Source organism: Pteropus medius, unplaced genomic scaffold (genome assembly GCF_902729225.1).
Source record: "Pteropus medius unplaced genomic scaffold, Ma_sr-lr_union100, whole genome shotgun sequence".
Classification (NCBI taxonomy): domain Eukaryota; kingdom Metazoa; phylum Chordata; class Mammalia; order Chiroptera; family Pteropodidae; genus Pteropus; species Pteropus medius.
The window spans coordinates 470,174-486,502 of NW_024349226.1; the positions used below are offsets into that span (position 1 = coordinate 470,174).

At 44.1% G+C, this 16,329-nt stretch overlaps 1 protein-coding gene and 1 pseudogene across 1 annotated transcript in view; one reads left to right on the forward strand and one right to left on the reverse strand.

Moving 5' to 3' along the window:
- Positions 1-5,479: 5,479 nt before the first annotated feature.
- Positions 5,480-5,598, reverse strand: LOC120617913 (uncharacterized; annotated as a pseudogene).
- Positions 5,599-9,499: 3,901 nt separating this feature from the next.
- The window catches only part of SAE1 (SUMO1 activating enzyme subunit 1), a 54,490-nt gene continuing 47,660 nt past the window's right edge, over positions 9,500-16,329 (forward strand). The window contains exon 1 of the mRNA XM_039881668.1: positions 9,500-9,693. Within this exon, the coding sequence (XP_039737602.1) occupies positions 9,596-9,693 (98 nt within the window). The 5' untranslated portion in view covers positions 9,500-9,595. The remainder of the gene's footprint in view (positions 9,694-16,329) is intronic.

Genomic DNA, 16,329 nt, shown 5'->3' on the forward strand with positions numbered 1-16,329 from the left:
GACTGAACCTCGGTATTTAATTGGTTCGAGGTTATGGGGTTAGCCATAGCAGCACAGCAAGATTTTTTAACGGGAGATGGCGTTCCATTGCCTCTTAGGGGTAGTCTGTAGCCCTCTGGTAAACAGTAGCAGGCGTACACCTGGGGTTTTATAAAAAATCATGACCTCCTGTTCTGAGAATTAGCTCTTGGGTTATTTGTGGGTTCTAAGAAGCCTAAATGATTGGCCACAGGATCCCAAGTGGTGGTGTCTTATCGGACCATCAAGTGATGAAGCGGGCAGGCCCACATCGCTTATCGTCACGTGGAAATTGTATCTGGTTACCGAACTCAAGCAGATTGTGTGAATAAGGTCTCACACATCCAATGTCCCACTTCTCAGCCACTGGTGGCAGATTGATTTCAATGGCTCTTTCCCACTGGGAAAGATCACCAATTTGCCTTCATTGGAGTAATCATTTGCTGGGAGTCGCTGTTATTTTTCCTGCCCTATTTCTGCCAGCATTACCATCCCTGGAGTTTATTTACTATCTGTTTTCACAGTATAATTTTTTAAAAGTTGAAAATACGACCTTCACAAAAGCATCGCGAGTATGCGTCAATGATATCATTTAACCCATTAATGAGAGAACCGGCAGACGAATAAAGCTGGTTCGAGGGTATACTTTGAGGAAGGGGTATGTATAGACAGTGGGAAAAAAAGAAAGCTGGAATTAGGTTGGAAAGTTTGACACAAAACTAGCCAATGTCTTTCAGGGTTGTTTTCTGCTGGACAAAACTCATCTGTAACTTGAGAATCTTCCATAACTTTCCCAAGTCTATATGCTCATCAACAATTACATAGTAACACACAAAGTAACATCTGGAATGGCAGAAGGTCTTGGTAGACAGCGCTCTACTGTGGAGAAACCTCACCTGCTGGGATTTGCTGGTCTTTTTATTTTCCTCATAACCTAAAAATGGATGGCCCTCTAGGATTGTGGAATGGCCTGTAGAAGCTTCAGAGATGGCGCCAGATGAACACTATGCCTCAAAAAGACAGAGTATTGTCCTCCTAGATATGGTCTGTGTTCTCAAGCAGTGTTGTTTCGTCTGTAATGAGAATGCGTGGGGTTCAGAATTCAAGACATAGAATGACACCCTGCACAATTACACATAATGACCCTGCTCTACTGGCTCTTGATATGTTAAAAAACAAACAAACAAAAAACCTTTGTTGGACAATTTAGTTATCAGCAGGTGCCAACATTTTATTATAAGCATGCATGCAAAGAAAAAAAAGTCGCTTGTAGGCCAATTAAAAGATTTGCTCTTGGTCGGGACATTCTTTATGACAGGAAAACATTTCTGAGCTGTGCAACATTGAATTAAACATGTCAGAGGTTGGAAGGAGGAGATAAGAGAGGTTAATCAGTTAACACCTGCAGAGCAAAACGACAAAAGACCTCTTAGATTCTTGAATGTACAAACGTATGTTAAAACTATGAATTAATGTCCAGGTGGCTATTTCTGAGATTATCCAGAGAGAGAATAGCCGAGACAGCTGGTGTCTGCCAGTTGGAGAATTGCTTGGTGTCTGAGTAGAGTGACCAGAGCAGAGGATAAAAACAGGAGTTCCCTTAGAATCACTGGAAAATCGCCTGGCCATACGAACTACAGCTGAATATATGCCTACACTGATTCCACAATTTCATTCAAAAGTATTTATCCAATAGAAATGAATACCAAAAGGTATAAACAAGAATGTTCACAGCAGCACTGTGAAATAGGTCCTCACTGGGAACTACCTAAATGCTCATCAGTAGGAGAACAGACAAGTAAATTGTAGCATGTTCACCACTTTTGAAAATCCCTGGATCGCTGGGTTAGAAGACCCAAATGGCAGCGTCCTTTGCACTACATCTTGGACCAGCTAGGAGACCTCCTCTTGCATGGGGCCCCAGCAGCCTTAGAGCTTTCTCTGCTGATGAATGAAAGCAAGTCTCCCAACCATCATACAAATTGCCGCCCAAATTCCAAGAGGGCCACCAAGCATTGTGTTATTGTTATTGTTTTAAGTGTGTTGGTGGAAGGAGAGGTTAAAGTGCAAGTTTCAGCAACTTGCCCTTTATTTTGGGAAAAAAAATTTCAAACATACCTCTTCCTCTGGATCCCAAAAACGTTTTTGAGCTGGCAGATCCCTGTATTTTTCTGAGGTGGAACCTTCTGTAATGCCGACAAGTCAGATCAATGCTTCCATGGTACCTGTTTCTTTCTATTCTTGGAGCATCATTATTCTAGCAAAGAATTTTATTTTCCTAGTTCCTGGGGTGGCTCTAGGGTGGGTTCTTTATGCCGTGGATGAGCAGTCCTTTACAGAGAAGACACTCAACAGAGTGTGGAAGAAACCCCAACAGCTGGCTCCAACCTCTGGAATCCTCTCCCCAACCCCCTGGGGAAGAAAGGAGGCCATTGGCAAAAGAGAGGCATTATGATGTGTTGGATCCTGCTGATTGCCAACCCAATAACTATTTCCCCTTTCTTCCTCACAAATCCAACCCTGGATTTATTGGGGAGATGGGGATAATGAAGTCCTGATTGATTGATTCGTCTACCTGGTTCTCGAGAGATGATGTCGCCCCCTAGAGGACATTTTGGAAGTCATTGAGGGGAATTAAATTTGGTCGTCAACTGGTTCTCAAGGGGACAGTATTGCTCCCTTGGGGGCGTTTTGGAAATTTGAGGGGAGTTTTACCAGCATCATGATAATAAGCAGGTTGTTACTGGCACAGGAGAACAGAGACCGGGGATGACAAAAGCTCCTGCAACATGACATTGGTATTGAATGATCACTTCATGAACTAAGTTAACGATAATTCTTAAATAGTCGAAAGCCCTGGTTATACTGTTATATTAAGCTGCAATGCCAGACTTTTCCAGTTCTTTTGGAACTGTGTGCATAGCAAAGTCATGGTAGACTCGGGTATACCACTACATCTGTGTAATGAAAATGTTTTGGAACTAGAGATGGTGGTTATACAGCATGGTGAGTATGCTAAATGCCACTGAACTGTTCACTTCAAAATGGTTTATTTTATGTTATGCGAATTTCATCTCAATAAAAGAAGTTTAAAAACGTGCATCTCCCCAAACTTGAGAATATACCATTACATTAAATGTTCCCTATATTATTTTTTTTTCCTATAAGCTTTAGAAAAGTATAAGGGGGGAGAGAGAAAGGGGACATTCTAGACGTGTAATGAGTGTAGGAGTGCAGGAGAAAATAATTTATAGAGCAGTTAGCTTTATTTTCAGGGCTCTTTTTCACAAAGTGATCATTTTACCGGAGTTACTGCATACTCACAGATAATAGCTCATCAGGCCACTCCCTAACCAATTACAAATGACTACATGCCGTGGATCGTCAGAGTCACTTTCAAGGTCAGTCTATTAACTAATAAATCATTTAACACTACAGATCTGTTTTAGCTCTTCGAAATAATTTGACTCCCTTTATTCTTTTTATGATCCATGTACATTTCACTTTAATAATGCAAAGCAGCTCAGCAAAGCTGTTTATTTCCAAAGGCTTATCCAAGAGATATTTGATATAGCTCTCTGCTGCCTTGTCATTCCTTGACTTCTAAACGTCTTTCCTGCACGAAGAGGTTATTTGATTCTGTCATTGGCTTTTTTCCCTGAGAGCAGGAAGCATCGCAGCATAGTGAAACTGCTTTGGATTGAGAATTTTAAAATGAGAGTTTTTAAAAACGTTTGATTATGGTAAAATGCAAACATATAAAGAAAATAGAAGAGTAAAATGAACCTTCATGTATTCATCACCCAACTTCGACCAGGCTCAGTTTCTTACTCCCATCCACCAACCCCTCCCAACTACTAGATTTAATCCAAATCCCAGACTTATTTCATCCAGCTAGCTAGCTCCCCATCTATACATATATAATTATTTCTACATACGTCATGATATATTTAAAAGTATGTGCTCGCACCTGTACTAGGTCAAACAGTATTTCCCTCCCCACAGATTCATGGCTTTCCTGGAACCTCAGAATGCGACTTTATTGGAAATAGGACCATTGAAGATACAATTAATTAAATTAGATGAGGTCACGATGAAGTAGGGTAGGCCTTTCCTCCAATACGACTCATGTCATAAGAAGAGAAGAGACGTAGATAAACACACACACACACACACACACACACACACACACACACACACACACAGGGTAAACACCATGTGACAACAAAGGCCAGATTGGAGTGATGCATCTATGAGCCAAGGAATGGCAAGTATTGTTAGCAACTGCCAGAAGCTACAAGAGGCAAGGGAGGATTCCGTCCCTAGGGCCTTCAGAAAGTTCAGACCTTCATTTCAAATTTCTGGCCCCCAAAACTGTGAGACAATAAGTTTCTGCTGTTTTACGCCCACTAGCTTCTGATACTTTGTTATGGCCGCCTTGGGAAACTAACACATACCAATAACTTTAATTCTGATCCAAAGCACAGGATTCATTTCAGCCTCTGCTTTTTCTCTACTTGTAACTTTTCTAACATTGAGATAACCTGACTTCCATTATCCTTCATATACTGGATGGAGTTATGAATCTATTCAAACGATATGCTGAAGGTACCACAAACGAGGGGGCTTAAAACAATAGTTATTTATTGTCTCACAGGTCTAGAGGCCAGGAATCCAAGATCGAGATGTCAGCAAGGTTGATTCTGTCTGAGGGCTGTGAGGGAGAATCTATTTCAACAAGACAAACAAAAACTCATAGACACAGACAACGGTTTAGTGGTTACCAGAGGGAAAGGGAGATGAGAAGAGGCAGAAAAGGATAAGAGGGGTCAAATAAATGGTGATGGAAGGAGACTTGACTTTGGGTGGTGAACACAATGTAATTTACACATGATGTATGACAGAATTGTACACTTGAAACCTATATAATTACATTAATCAATGTCACCCGAATAAGTTTAATAAAATAAAATTAAGAAAAATAATAATCTAGTCCATGCCTCTCTCCTCTAGCTTTTGATGAAACCTTGGTGATCTTTGGCTTGTAGGGCCATCACCCCAATCACTCCCTTCATCATCACATGGTCTTCTCCTTGTGTTATTCTGTATCTCCCTATTAGGACACTAGATGTAATGACTTAGGGTTCACCCTAATGGTCTCATCTTTATTTGATTACATCTGCAAAGACCCTATATTCAAATAAGGTCACATTCATAAGTAGCAAGTGTTAGAAGAACTTAAACATATTTTGGGGGAGGACATAGTTCTACCCATAACACCTTTTATAGGTAAAAAATCCATCAATTCGTGTAATTTAATATTTGTAATTTAGTATAGATATTATACTTTTATTAAAACCTACTATTTATTTATTTATTTTTTTAGGCGAGGCAATCCTTGGTTGACCTCACAGATTGCAAGGACCTCATCAGCTTACAATCCCTTATTTTTCATTTTTGACACCTACAGCAACTGGTCTTCCTAGGTGGTCTCCTATCCAAGTACTAACCAGGCCCGATCTTGCTTAGCTTCTGAGATCAGACAGGATCGGGCTTGTTCAGGGTGGCATGGCCGTAGACTAAAACCTACTAGTTTTTAAATCCCCATTAACACTTGACTCCCATACATTCCTACTCTAACCAGCAACCCATGTCTACAGAATGACTTAGAAAGTGTGATTAAAAGTTGTACAGAGCCATGAGAGATATTCGGAACTCATTCTGATGTCTCTTAAACAGCTGGAAGAGTCACGTGGGCCTAACAGGAAGAACAGGAAAGGACTTGAGACTAGAATGAAGCAGCACACATCTTTGTTTCATGGTTCTCCCCTGACTGCATTTTAGAATCATCTGGGGAGCATTTTGTAAAAATCCGAATGTCTTAGCTCCACCCCAGACCAATTAATCAGAGTCTCTGAAGGTAGTGCCTGGGCACCATATTTGCTGAAAAGCTCCCCAGATAATTCTAATGTGCAGGTGGGATTGAGAACCATCGCCTTGGTTAATGGTGAGCAATCACCTAGGGGGAGGTAATTATGTAATCCTTAAACCCAGGAGCCTGGTCTACTGAATAACTGCTTTCCACTCCTTTTAAGTTACAAGTCTCGCTTTAGGCGTTCTGATTAAATGTTGAAAAACAAACCGCCCCATGGGTATGTACCCAGGAGAATCGAATACGGGGTCTCAAGAAGATATTGATACAACCATATTCATAGCATTTTTCACCATAGTCAAAAGGTAGAAGAAGCAACCCAAGTGTCTATAGATGGATGAGTGGCTAAACAAAAGATGGTATATACTTACAACGAGATATATATATTCAGCCTTAAAAAGGAAGGAAGTTCTGACACATGCTATACATGGATGAACCTTGTGGACATTATGCTAAGTGAAATAAGCCAGTCACAACATGACAAACACTGTATGATTTCACTTATATGAGATATCTAGAAGAGTCAAACTCATAAAAACAGAAGTAGAATGGTAGGGCTAGGTGGATGGGGAAATGAAGAGTTGATTAATGGGTACAGAGTTTCAGTTTTGCAAGATGAAAAGGTTTTGGAGATCGGTTGCACAACAGTGTAAATATACCCAACATTATTGAACTATATACTCAGAAATGGGTAAGATGGTACATTTTATGTTATGTGTACTTTACCACGTTTTAAAAAATGCCCTGAAATTTAATGGCTTGAAGCAGCAACCGTCATTTCATTATTTTTTTTCTTTTCTTTTTAAATTGTTATTACATTTATTGGGGTAACATTGGTTAATAACACTATGTAAATTTTAGGTGTACAATTTTATAATATGATACCTGTATACTCTATTGTGTGCTCATCACCTGAAGTCTAGTCTCCTTCCATCATCATGTATTCGATCTCCTCTTTCATTATCTTTCACGGTATCCGTGGGTCAAGAAATCAGAAAAGTTTGGCTGGCTGGTTCTGGCCTGGGACTTCTCCTGCCGTTGCAGACCACGTGGCTAAAACTGGGACAGTGGAAAGCTGAAGAGCTAGGGGCTGGGCGGGCATCCCTCTGGCTTTGTGTAATTTCAGAGCTTCTTCATGTGCTTTCTCCTTATGGGCTGGTTGGGCTTCCTCTCAACATAACAGCCATAGGGGATGGGACTGCTTATCCGGTTTATCAGGGCTCCAACTCGAGTGTTCCCTGAACAAGGAGGAAGTAGCCTTCCCTTTCCTGACTTACCTTGGAAGTTAAGCAGTGTCCCTTCTGCTACATTCGATTGGTCAGTCACCAAAGCCAGAACAGTTTCAAGAGAAGTGAACAAAGTGAACATCATCCCTCAAAGGGAGCAGTGTCAAAGGAATGTTGTAAGAAGAGCATATAGGATGGGAGATCTTGTTGTAGCCATTTTTACAAAGCACCATCGGCCATAGAGATGATCAAAAGAACTCAGTAAATCCCCTCGTTGCCATGATTATTTCCTTAGCTGGCATCACTTAACACTGGGAATATTTGGAGTTAAATATAGAAATGTTCACGTGACTCAGAGCTCTGGAAGTAATGTTTTGGTTTAAGGAATGTGTGTATCTGGCTTTTCATATTCTGGAAATGTTTAAGAGAATCCGGCCTACTAGAGTTTCCTGGTGAGATTTGTAGTTCTGAAAACTTTTCCCTGCAATGCATCTGGACGAATGATACATGAATATTCACTGGACTACTTCTCTTTGTAAACTCGAAAAATCTTCAGGATAAAATTATGACAAAATAAAATAAAAATGACCGAATAGTGTCAACTATTCTCATTCTGTCCCTGAACTTTGACCCATCTGGACCCTCGTCTCATCCTCTGGAGCAGGATAAGGGATAAGGTCATGGTTGGAGGCTGGAGTGGGGGTCAGGAAAGCTGTGAGGAAAGGGCCTTTCCTAGGGCGCCCAGCAATATTTGGAAGAAACATTAGAAATTTAAAGAGGCAAGTGCTTCCCAAACTTGCTCATTCAAAGAGAGCCTCGGATCATTCTAAGCAAAGCGATGCTCATTCAGGGAGAGGTGACTTGTAGCTTTAGTGGTCAGGAGCCTGAAGTTTTTATGTTCTCGATTTGCCTCAAAGTGCGATGGTCACATGTTGTAATTAACAAATAGATTTCCACGCTGTGAAAAAAAGGACCAAAAACAACAAAAAAGGAAAAAAAGTAAAACAAAGGAAAAAAAAGAACATACATCTAAATCTAAATGCAGTTGTCAATTGCAGTTTCCCCTTAGACAACGGGGGTCCACTTATACAGATTTTTTTCAATAAATACTGTAAATATATTTTCTCTTTATGATTTTCTTAATAGCATTTTCTCTAGCTTACTTTATTGTAAGAATATAGTATGTAATACACATAAGATGCAAAATATATGTTAATCGACTTATTATCAGTAAGGCTTCCAGTCAACAGTAGGCTATTAGTAAAGTTTTTAGGGAGTCGAGTTATATGTAGAGTTTCAACTGGGTGCCCCTAACCCCCACGTTGTTCAAGGGTTAACTGTATACTGAAATTGAAAAAAAATTCACGGTTTGGGTTTTTGATGGATGCCTTTGTCCCCTTCGGTCACCACGGTTCAGTCTTCATAGCTTTTCTCACACCTCTTACTTGGTCATTACTTTTTCTCACAGAGCTACCCCAACTCCACAGTACAAAATACTCCCCATAGAGCTTATGTATCACGTAGCGCAGGGCTGGGCACAGAGGCAGTCCTCAGGGAAATTTGAATGAATAAGCGTGTCAAAGAGACTAGATTTATAAACACGGAGAATGTCAGCACAGAAAGGGAAAGGCTCAGGGAGAGTTGGAGTCAGGCAAAAGGAGAGGGAGGAGAGAGAAGAGGGTTGTGGCGGGGGGGAGAATATTCAGGTTACCTAATGCTACGTAACAAGTGACCCCAAAACCTGGTGGCCTGGATCAACAGCAATCATTTATTTTGCTTACAGATCAGCACTTGGGCAGGGCTTGGCAAGAATGTCTTGTCTCTCCTCCACCCGGGTTGACTTGACCATCTGCCAAAGGATCCACTTCTAAGATGGCTCACTCACATAGCCAGCAGGTTGGTGCTGTCTGCTGGCTGCAGATAAGGGGCTTTGGTTTCTCTCCACGCGGACCTCTCCACCAGCCGTTTTGACTCCTGCTAGTGTGGAGGCTGGGGTTAGGAGCAAGTGTCCCAAAAGATAGAAAGTGGAAGCTGCCTGTGAGGACAGGACTTTGACTATTTTATTCGCTGTATTATTTCACAACATCCCCGACGATGCGATTGCGGCAGGCGCCCCACAAACAAGCGCTGAATGAACATTCTCATAAACAACCACTTGGGTACCCTCGTGGGAACCACAGGCCGCGCCATTTCTCAGTCAGGATTGGCTGGCGACTCCGTCACGTGACTGGCCGTCGCGGGCCCGCCTTCGAGGTTGGGCTCGGCGCCCCGCCGGCGGGCCGGGCCGCGCAGGCGCTACTGCGCAGGCGCGGTCTCCCCCGGCGCAGGCGCAGACGCGGCCGGCGGCGGTTGGCCGGGCGCGGGCCGGTGGGTGGTTGGCGTGGGCAGAACCCGAGCGTAGGCAGCGAGAACCGGCGCCATGGTGGAGAAAGAGGAGGCCGGCGGCGGGATCAGCGAGGAGGAGGCGGCGCAGTATGACCGGCAGATCCGTCTCTGGGGCTTGGAGGCCCAGAAACGGTCAGGGCCAGCGGCAGCTCGTTGGGCTGCGGGTCTGGGGGTGGGGCGTCCGCCCGATATGTCGCACCCCGCTGGGGAGCGGGTGGAGGGGGCCCGCCCCATCGAAGAGATGAGGCGGAATCTCTGTACCCAGATGGCAGCCCGCCCGCGAAGATCGGAAGGGCTGATTTGGGATTTGGAAGGTACGGCTGAAGGGGACATCCAGGGTGGTGAGAGGGCCGCCCTGTTTATAGCCACTGGGTAAGGGGGTGTATCTCAGAATGTGGGAGGATCTAGCTCGGACCCAGAACTGAAAGGGGTGATAATGGGAGTGGGGGCTTAGGAATGGGAACGGTGCCTGGTAAGGATGAGGCGGGGGTGGGGCGGGCGTAAATATTCATTCCTAGATAGTGGGGACCTGTTCTCTGCTGGATGCTGGGGAGACTGCCAAACGAAACAGGCGAGCTTACATTCTCGTGGCTTCTAAGGGGAGGGCCAGTCTGAAAGAATGAGGGTTTTTGAGGAGTTTGGGGGCAAGTAATATCTTGCGGGGGTCTTGAGAGTCTCCCAGACTCTAGGGGTCTTGGAGGTGCCTGACGGATGTGCTGTGTCTAGGTATGGGGGTGTGTCCAGAGAGGACAGGACCCTAAGATTGGGCATACCTGAGGTATTGAGGAATAGTTATCGGAGGGGACGAGGTCTTTGAAAGAGGTGATTGATTTGATCAAGTATTTATCGAACACCTTTTCCAGGCACAGAGCATACATTTCTGAACCAAACAGACTCCTTGCTCACACGGAACTTACATTCTAGTGTTGGAGACAAACATAAATAATAAAATGTTAAGTAATGCAAGCGCAGGAGATAAAAAAGCAGGACAAGAAGGTCCATAAAGGATGGCGAAGTAGAGAGCTATTTGATAGGGTGGCCAGGGAAGGCTTCTGAAGAGGTAACACTGCCCCAGACCTAACTGAAAGGAAAGAACCATCTGGAAGAACCTTTCTGCCGTTGAGAAGAGCAAGTGTGAAATCTTGGAGGCCAGCGTGTCCTTGGCAAAATGAGGGAAACGGTGGCTGGAACCAAAGGAGTCGAGTAGCTTTTTTAGTTTTTATTCTAAGTGTGCTGGGAAACCTGTCGGAGAGTTTTGAGTAGGAGTAACATGATCTGATTTGTGTTTTAAAAAGATCACTCGCTGTGCGGAGAGTAGGTTGAAGTGGGCAGAAGTGGAAATAAGGATTCCAGTTATGAGACTGCCACGGTAATTACTGCAGTAGTCCACTTGAGACATCAGTAATGGGGCTTGGGACTCTAAAGAAGGCGTCAGATATTTATTCTGGATATATTTTAAAGGTTGAGGGGACAGGTATGAGAGGGAGACCTCCAGGATGGCTGAGACTGGGCCTGAAGACATAGGGGAGGTTGATTTTAGGGACTGCCATTTGAAGGATTGGAGTGTTCGGAGGTCCTAAGTATACTAGAAAGGTTGATCTAAGGGGTTGTGGGCAGAAGGTAGTTTTCTTTGAGATGGAGTGAGATTGGTGAGGGTTGAACTGGAATGTAGTAAGGGAACTGTTACAGGGATAGGAATGCTTTATCAGAGGAGCGATAGAGAATGGATGGGGGCTTCTGAGGAGGGGCAGATCAAAGGCAGGGTTTGGAATTCTTGGGAGGCTGGAGTTACTCTGAGAGTGGAGATGTGATGAACTCGGAGAACCTGGGAGGGAAGGAAGGGCTGATCTGTAATTTGGAATCTGTATTTGTAGATAGTCTTACAGAGTTTTAGTGCTCTTGTGGCTGTTTTTCAACTGAGTCTCCCAGCAGCTCTCTGGGTAGGAAGGGCAGTGATTCCCTCCCCTGTGTAGAGAGGAAGGGGGCTCCACAAAGCAGATTGACTTGCCTCTAAGGGAACTTCAGGAGCGATAGACCTCCGGGGGCTGGGGTTCCTTTGTGAAATGGAAGGCGGCAGACTGCATTCTGGCTACAGCTTTGCCTCTGATGGTGATGTTGGACCCAGGTTGTCTGAGAACTAGAAGGGAGAGTGAATACCATTAAAATAGGCCTTCCTAGGGAACTCATACAGTCTAGAGGTTAAATACTGGGCTGTATCTCTCATACAGTGTTTTAAATTAGTTGCCAGCATTTACAGGTCTAGAGAATTGGCCAAATTTGGGACAATTTGGGCATCAGAAAGAATAAAATCAACTTTAATAATTTTTTTTTTGTAACACCTACAGCACCTGGTATTCCTAAGTGGTCTCCCATCCGAGTACTAACCAGGACCAACCCTGCTTATATTTAATAATATTTTGTAACTTAGAATCCGTAAGGCCAAGCTAATATTCAAACGAGAAATAAATTGTTTGTCTCTTTCGGAGGTTGATTATTAATAATGTGCCTTCTGATGTGAAATGAGAACCTTAGTGCATCATCTTTGAAGTTTTCCTGTCGAATATCTTTGAATCTTGTCATGCTTTTAGAGAACAGAGGAACAAATTAAAGGACACCATTGGGGTAACGATAAGACAGACATCCAGAATGTGGAGCTTTTTACACGACAGCTGCACTGGTTCTATTCCAAAAGTCAATGTCATAGAAAAAAAACAAGTGAGAGGACCGTCCTAGATTTAGTAAAGAGGTGGGGACAAATGCAAGGTGTGAACCTCGACTGGATCTTGGTTGAAAAAGAACTTGTATGAAACATCTTTTAGACAGGGGAAATGTGAATATTCACTCCTCTATCAGATGATATTTGGCCATTTTCTGGATGATAGTACGGTTAAAAAGAGAATGTCATTTTTGGAGAAGCACGCTAAAGGTGCGAAATGCCATGGTGTAGGTCGCATATGGGTAAAGCCAATAGGGCAAATGTTATCTATTCTCTCTACTTTTCTGTATGTTTGAAATTGTTTATAATGAGAAGTGTGTGTCGGGGGGAAATGTCGCCTCCCCCTAATCCCCCAACTGGAGGTTTCACGTAGAGTTTCTGATTTCTGTCTTTTGAAAAATAGAAAGGTCAGACAATCCTGCCTCGAATGGAGCTAAGTAGAGGCCTCCTCTCTTACACAGAACGTGGGGCCTCTACTTCGCCGTCATCTCCATCAGCTCAATCTCAGGCACTGATGTAATTGCCTGGCCCCTGTGAGCATGTGAGTTCACATTTCTTGCTGTGGTGCGTAGCCTGTTTCTTGGATGAGGTTCAGAGAAGAGTGCCAGCTCCCAAGGTCGCACACCAAGTAAATAGGAGTAGCGTTGGAATTGTAGTTACTACCTTCAGGTTCCCTGCCTTTTCCACGACAGCTCATTTTCCACCGTGGGGCTCATTCTTTAAGTCAAATGAACGTAGAGGCTGGCGCTGAAGCTGGCAGCCATGTACGTTCTCGGAATGTGCGCCTTAGCAGTTTTTGCCCGGGCTTTTCATAGCAAAGTGCGTCTAATTTTTCTCCTGCTCAATGATGATTTATCCCCACATCTAAGAGAGGAAGGGGGGCGGTGACTGGAGAGAGGGAGGTAGATTATAAGCTCCATGAGGACAAGCAGTTTAGAAAAGTCCAGTCATTCCGATGTGGGTTTTGACTGGTCTCCCTTAAATTTCCAGGGCTTGCAAGTGTGTAGACATGTAGGTATTTGTCGAGTGAATGAAATGCACATTGCAAAGACCTAGGAAGTCAGAAAACCTGGGTTCAGCTCCCAGCTCTACTGACTAGTTCTCTGCTCTTGGACGAGTCACACAGTTTCTTGGTTTTAGGTTCCACATCTGCAAAAAGGGGTGAGTGACAAAATCTGTAAGGACTCTATCCAGCTCCAAAATTTTGACTTGACAAAAAAGGGACCACACAAACGTCCCTGTTTTCAAGCACTCATTGCCCAGCACTGCTGGCTTGTTCACAGGAACCTCGGTTGGTTCCGTAGGCACGTATTTGTCATTAAAGTGACTGAGCATGTGGTGCGTGCTGGAGGCCAGTCAGTCCTGACTATTTCATATAAGGACTAACTTACTCTAGTGGTCGATAGTGGTTAATAGTTGAGTTTGGCTCTCAGCCCCAGAACAATGTTAATTGTTTACCCTTGGATGCATTTCTTTGTGCTTCAGTTTTCTCATCAAGTGAGGTAATAAAATCTACAAGATTGTGGAGAACTAAACGAGACAATAATGCGTGACTACTGTGTAAGCACAGAAAGCATCCCGTAAATTACAGCCATAATCACAGAAGAGGGGAAACCAAAATGAATTAAATAAATAAAATGAATTAGCAGTTGGATGGAGCAGGATTGTAGATTTAATTGAGAAGTACTGTACTGTTAAGTGAAGAAAGAATATTTCCAGAAGAAGAAAGTGGTCAGATCTGCCAAATGCCAATGACCCCACCGATTACTCCGCTGCACAGACAGGAAGCCTTGTTCTTGGTTCATCCCGTCCCTTATGCCCACCTTCAATCTATTGGGAAGTCCTGTCAGCTCTGCTTCGAACTTTCTCTCATCTCCCTTTCTTCATTCCTTAGTCCAAGACACACCCATCATCTCAGATCACCTCAGCAGCCTCCTCACCGATTCCCCCTGTTCCACCCGTGACTCTAATCTGTTCTTCACATAGCAGCCAGCCAGATTTAAATTAAAAAATCAGATCACAGTGGTCTGGCTTACAGCCCTCCGGTGATTTCCTGGTGTACTCAGAATAAAATCCAAAGCTGTTAAAAATCCATTGCCTTCTATGCCCTGGCTTGTCTGCATCTCCCTGGCTCGTTCATTTGGGTGTTTTGAATCCTCCTGTTCCTCAGACGGGCTGAAGCTCTCTCGTGGCCTCGGGGGCTTCATGCTCACCTTCCTTGAAATAGTCTTATACGAGATTGTTGCATGATTCACTCTCCAACATCAGACTCTCAGCAGGGGTGGTTCGAATGTGAATTTGGTAGTGAGGAGTTTTTAACCATGCTTTGACTTGACTTAACTTGCAGTGTGTATAGCGAATTTAAAACCTATGATGTAAAGGCTCTGATCCCTTCCTTCCCAGAAGGTTGGAAGGTATTTATGTGACAGCAGAAGTCAAAGAGAGTAAAATCAGCATGTGTTTATTTAGACCCACTGTATACCAGGCAGCGTGGGGGGCACATCGAGAGGAAAATCATAGATCGCAGTCAGAATTCTGAATTCTGACCCCAGCTCTGGCCAGCCGTGAGCTTTGAGAGCTCGGACACCTTTTCTGAGCCTCAGTTTTTTCCTTCCTCAGGGCAGACATGGATCCTTTCCTGGGGGGACATGATGGCCTACCCTTGGGGTCTGTGGAGCCCCTGGGACTTTCAGGAAGAGAAATTTTATGCAACGTTTAGGGCGTGTATGTTTTTTTGCCGAGAGGGTAAAATGGTGAAGAACCAGGATCAAGGTTTCATTGAGGCAGTTCCATGTAATGTACCTAGCAGCCCGTGTCTGGTACTCAGTGAACCTTCTGTGGATGGTTCCTGTCATCGTTACACGTTACATCACAAAGTAATTTTACATTCATTTGTACTACCTGCGTTAATATCTGCTTTGCTTTTTTGGTAGCTGTGTGACCTTCGGCGAGTGTCTTAACGACTCTGTGCCTCAGTGTATTACTTTCCTGTTGCTGCTGTAACAGTTGCCATAACGACAGAGATGTATTCTCTTACAGTTCTGGAGGTCACGAGTCTGAAGTCAGTTTCACTGAGTTAAAGTCAAGGTGTGTGCAGGGCTGTGGTCCCTGCGTAGGCTCCAGGGAGGAATCTGTCTGCCTGGTTTTTCTGGTGTCTGAAAGCCGCCTGCATTCTTTGTTTCCTGGCCCCTTTATCTCCAAAGCCAGCAGCCTGGCATCTTCCAATCTCTTATTTCTGACTATAGCCCCTGCTTTTATTATCACAGCTTCTCTGACTCTAACCTCTTCTGCCTGCCTCTTATAAGGACCCTTATGATCGCTTGGATCCACCCAGATAATCCAGGATAATCTCCCCATCTCAAATTCCTTAGGCACACCTTTCGTCAGGTAATTAGTCACAGGTCCTGGGGGATATGGCCATTATTTTTTCTATTACATTCAGCTTTCTTATCCGTAAAATTAGAATAATAATAGTACCTGCCTCACAGTTTATACATATAAATTGCTTAGAACAGTGCCCATCATACAGTAACTTTAATAAATGCTGTCATTATTACATTCTTTTAAATGGCCCCTTAGTTTTCCATAGTATGTGTGTGACCAGAGCTGTATGGCCTAACGGCTGTCATTCATCAGGTGCCGACTCTGTGCCGGGCACTATTTTAAGTGCTTTTTACTGAGCCGAACCATAAGTAAGCCGTAGTCCCAGGGCCCCCAGCACGGTTAAGGGCTGACAACGTAGACACGCTCCATGGTGATGCCACTTGAAGAAGAAACTCGCACGCGGTCAGTCTGAAAAGCTCCATGGGACACGGGTCACAGAGAAGCCACGTGGCCGCGCGCGACTTGTGTCCGAGGCGCTCGCGGAGCAGCCTCTGTGAGTTCGAGGAGAGCGTTTGCCTGAGTCTGTCATGAGAAAGGATGAGCTGAGGGAACAGCGTTCGAGTTGGGGACAGGCTGGGCCGGGCACAGAGAGGCAGGTGTGCATTCTGGGCTTGTGGGGTGTCGCGATTGAAAGTCTGGCCGTGGTGGCGGCTGAGGCTGGGGAAGGA